The sequence below is a fragment of the Topomyia yanbarensis genome, chromosome 2 (genome assembly GCF_030247195.1).
Source record: "Topomyia yanbarensis strain Yona2022 chromosome 2, ASM3024719v1, whole genome shotgun sequence".
Taxonomy (NCBI): Eukaryota; Metazoa; Arthropoda; class Insecta; order Diptera; family Culicidae; genus Topomyia; species Topomyia yanbarensis.
In genome coordinates this window covers 312,116,384-312,120,335 of record NC_080671.1, presented here as the reverse complement: position 1 = coordinate 312,120,335, position 3,952 = coordinate 312,116,384, and the positions used below count along the sequence as shown (strand labels likewise).

The 3,952-nt window shown below is 37.0% G+C and overlaps 1 protein-coding gene across 1 annotated transcript; it reads left to right on the top strand.

Annotated features, from left to right (window-relative positions):
• The first annotated feature begins 1,403 nt into the window (after positions 1 to 1,403).
• Positions 1,404 to 3,192, top strand: LOC131680531 (uncharacterized). The gene is made up of 4 exons (XM_058961246.1): positions 1,404 to 1,522; positions 1,582 to 1,891; positions 2,020 to 2,216; positions 2,273 to 3,192. The coding sequence occupies exons 1-4, from the start codon at positions 1,519 to 1,521 to the stop codon at positions 3,190 to 3,192; spliced, it is 1,431 nt and encodes a 476-aa protein (XP_058817229.1). The 5' UTR covers positions 1,404 to 1,518.
• The last annotated feature ends 760 nt before the right edge of the window (positions 3,193 to 3,952 follow it).

Here is a 3,952-nt window from a genome sequence, read left to right as displayed (position 1 = left end):
CTGCAAAAGCCACTATCAACTATAAACGAAAAATCATGCACACTTGAATTTCATTTGTGTTTATATTATAGATGCAATTTATCATGCAAACACATCCCGAATCAAATGTTTAATGTTCAAACACACGTCGTTAGTGCAACATCCATAGTAAATTGGATTAGCCAAGTCTGCAGTCTACTATTCTTATTGACAATTGCTCGCAGACAGGCAATTATAGTTATTTTAAAACGAATCAAACCGAAGAATTTATCATCAATGTCACATTTAATTTCGTTTTGATAGTTTCTATGAGACCCGCATTCGACGTTCGCGGGTCGACAAACTGGCCGAAAAATTTCAATGGCAAATTGAATGAAAATCCCGTTCCAATATGAATCGTAACTAATTCAATCAACTCGACCAATAACTAGCTTGTACATGTGCACGTTGGTTGATGGCCTCCGGGTAGGGCATACACTGATTTAATTCGATTTTTATTGTTATGCTTGCATTAAATTTTAAATCGTCGTTATTACTCTCGTTTCCTGCCAATCCACATCGCATATCTATGCTCTACGGTAGATCGTTAGAAAAGTTATCTGAGAACTCGGTTTGGGGCAAAAATGTAATCATATTGATGGCTTGCCAGGAAACATAAAGTAACCTACGTTGATCTCTATGAACTAGAAACACAAATGATCGACTTATTCCATAACAGGATTTATTTTACCTCTGTAAAAATAATTACAGGAGGTTAATATAGGTACACCCAAAACAATTTCCCAATGCAAAAAAGGCATTACATCCTTTCGTGCACATTCCGAATTAGAATCATGCTTTCTTCGCATTGTAGACCAAGCATAGCTACTGCATTATACCAACACCACTTGATTCATGATGAAATAAATTGATTGAGAATACACGCTACCATATTATCTGCCCGCATGTAAAAGTATTAGTTGGTTTTGCTTGCTGAGTCTGCCAAAAAGGTAGTGTATTCTATACATGAATATCTCTGTGGTGTTTGTAAGAACTTCTGTCTTCATACACAGTTACGCTTTTTTGTCTGCGAACAACTCAATTCCAACCACACTAAACACGGGAACAGTTTACGTTCACGAGAGTGTGTGATATACGCGTTGTTATTTTCCCATAGCGAATGGTTTTTGCAGTAAAATCATCGCTCTCTCATTCTGTGCTTCAGAGAAGAGTGGAAGAAAATGATTTGTGCTCAGATTGATTTGCGATGATCGTTGCCCAGGGCGATGATGTGCGCCAGATTCGCATGTTAGCGAAATAATATAAACTGAAATTAACTGCCAGTGCCACTGCTACTCAAAAGTGCAAAACCATGTCATCACTGCCCTTATAGGCTGTCTAACGCAAAACTTTTTATAGCCCTGCGCCGCCTATGTTTCATTAAATGAACCAAGAAAATGATGTCTTTACAACATTTGTCCAAGGAGTATCATACAAATCGAGAATAAAATCCTTGTTTACGCAGTATAAAAGTGACTTTTTGTTATGTAGATTGTCGAAATGGGTAAGAAATATGGCAAATATTTATTAAAATTGGACATTTCTTTCTAATATTGTTTTCAGCAACGGAACTTGAGGTCGAAATATCTATTGTTGATATACTGGATTATGTCGGTGAGTCAGTAAGGCCAATAAGGGAAGGTCACGCTGTATTTGCCGCAAGCCATGTAGTTTGTATCGGTTACCGGAAATACGAAGAAGCTTACATTGACGTCATAGCTTATGTCAATCAAAGCTCTCATCCAGGACTCACGCCTCACACAGTGGAATTAAAAATCTGTTCTGATATCGAAAAGTGGATCTTGAAATGTTCCTGCAAAGCTGGTACTGCAAAGTGCAAGCATATAATAGCTTGTCTCCTCCACCTCGAAAGGTTTGTGATCAACATGAGCTATTTCTATTAAATACATTCAGTTGATTGAACCAAATGTGACTAAGTTACATAGCTCACAATCCTCAACTTTAGGATCAATTAAAACACCCACGATCCACATTTTTTAGGTATAGAAAACTTGACTATATGTCTTGCACTGACGTAACGCAAGCTTGGGGTATCACCAAGAGTCAAAAAACAGCTCCCTGGACAGCAAAACGGATCAATGATTTATGCTGTGTTAAAATACCACAGAAATTGAAATATGTTGAGAACGAACTCGAGGAACACATATTGTCTGAATCCTTTGGCCGAATATTATCGGGTAATTAAATATCTAAATATGATGTTATATTTCTCTGAACTTTGTATTTTCCGCAGTATCTAAGGAATCCGCAATCTCTAAACACCGGAATGGACGATTTTTGAACAACTTAAAGGTATACCCGAATCGTGCCTTGCAGGCAGCAAGAACAACACAAATCGACCCATTCTGTTCGGCAGATGAGCTTAAAATGTGCCTAACTGACGAACGAAACAAAATTAACATTGTATCTTGTGATTCTGATACTAAAGCGGAGTACGATTATTTTGATAATTACATAAAAACCGGAATCGAACAATCTGTAACAATTGCAATGGAAACTAAGAATCAGAACACGAACAATTGGAAGATTCATCGATCCATACGTATTACCGCAAGTAGTTGTTATAAGCTTTACACTTACATCAAAAACAAGAACCCAGATTGGGACAACAAAATCACTCAGTACTGTGACTTGAGGACACTAAATGTAAAAGCAGTAAAACATGGCAAAGAGGCAGAACCGTTGGCATTTAATTGCTACAAAATTAAGCGAAATCCAATGATGAAACAATGTGGTTTAGTAATTCATCCATATGAGAGTTGGATCGGTGGTTCTCCTGATGGATTAGACCCACTTATGCATATCGTTCTGGAAATTAAATGTCCTGGCGATGCTAATTCGTCTCTGGACGAGATCTTATGTAGTCCAAGTGTCAAGAGATATGTAAAACGTTGCCCAATAGCTGGAGATTTGAAACTTCACAGTCACCATTCATATTACTGTCAGGTGCAGATTAACATGTGGATTTTGAATTGTGACACGTGTGATTTCATAATATATTCAATGAAAGACGATGACTTCATAGTTATTGAAGTGCCTTTTGATACCCATTTCGTTCAGGCTGTGGTAAACGATTTGAAATATCTCTTCTTTGAAAAAATGCTTAAGAAATTATTGGTACTGAGAAAAGTGTCTAACGAATCATCTGTTTAAACAACATCTGTAAACTTTGAAATATATTTAATTCAAATAGTAAACTAAAGGCTTGAAATACAGTTTATTTCATTGAAGCGCTTCACTGAATAATCGTTCCATTTTACCCAATTCATCTGCAGTCATGTTTTCCCCATTTTTGTCTAAAATTTATCATCATTTAAAACCGGTTGACTCAAGTTCACTAAACCGCAAATGCACGTCATAATATCATCGATATGACCAAGAATACACGAGTGAATAGTTCCATTCAAAATTTCAAAAATTTTAATTCTTTGTATCACTCGTTCTACGTGTATACGGGATCGGGCGATAGACTCGTTTCGACTGGCTTCAGTTGGAGTAAGGCGCTCTCCGCGCATAAATGGTGGAATATGTAATTTGATACATTTGGATAAACACTCGTTTTCAATGGTTACGCCTTTGTCGACCATTATTTCATCAATATGAGCTTGTAAACGGTCTATTAAATGCTCGTTGTTGAATATGAACTTGTCAGAAGCTTTGCCGGAATACGCAGCACTGGTAAATGAAATTAGACCAGCTGGAGTTACTCCAATTAAAAATTTGACTGTGCGCCGACTTTTATAATTGGAGTAGCATGATATGCGGCAATTCAAACATTTCAGAGCGGCAACAGGAACCTCCGTGCAGTCCAGAATTATAGATACATTCGGAAAGTTTTCTCTGAAACACAATGGAATATTTTTCCTAATTTCCTCTTTGGATGGCAAATATATAAATCGGTTAAGTATTCGTG

Bases quoted from the DNA above. Each gene is read 5' to 3' on its own strand.
- LOC131680531 (XM_058961246.1), top strand. The intron at 1,892-2,019 runs GTTTGTGATCAA...CACATTTTTTAG, and splicing joins TGTCTCCTCCACCTCGAAAG to GTATAGAAAACTTGACTATA. The intron at 2,217-2,272 runs GTAATTAAATAT...TATTTTCCGCAG, and splicing joins CTTTGGCCGAATATTATCGG to TATCTAAGGAATCCGCAATC.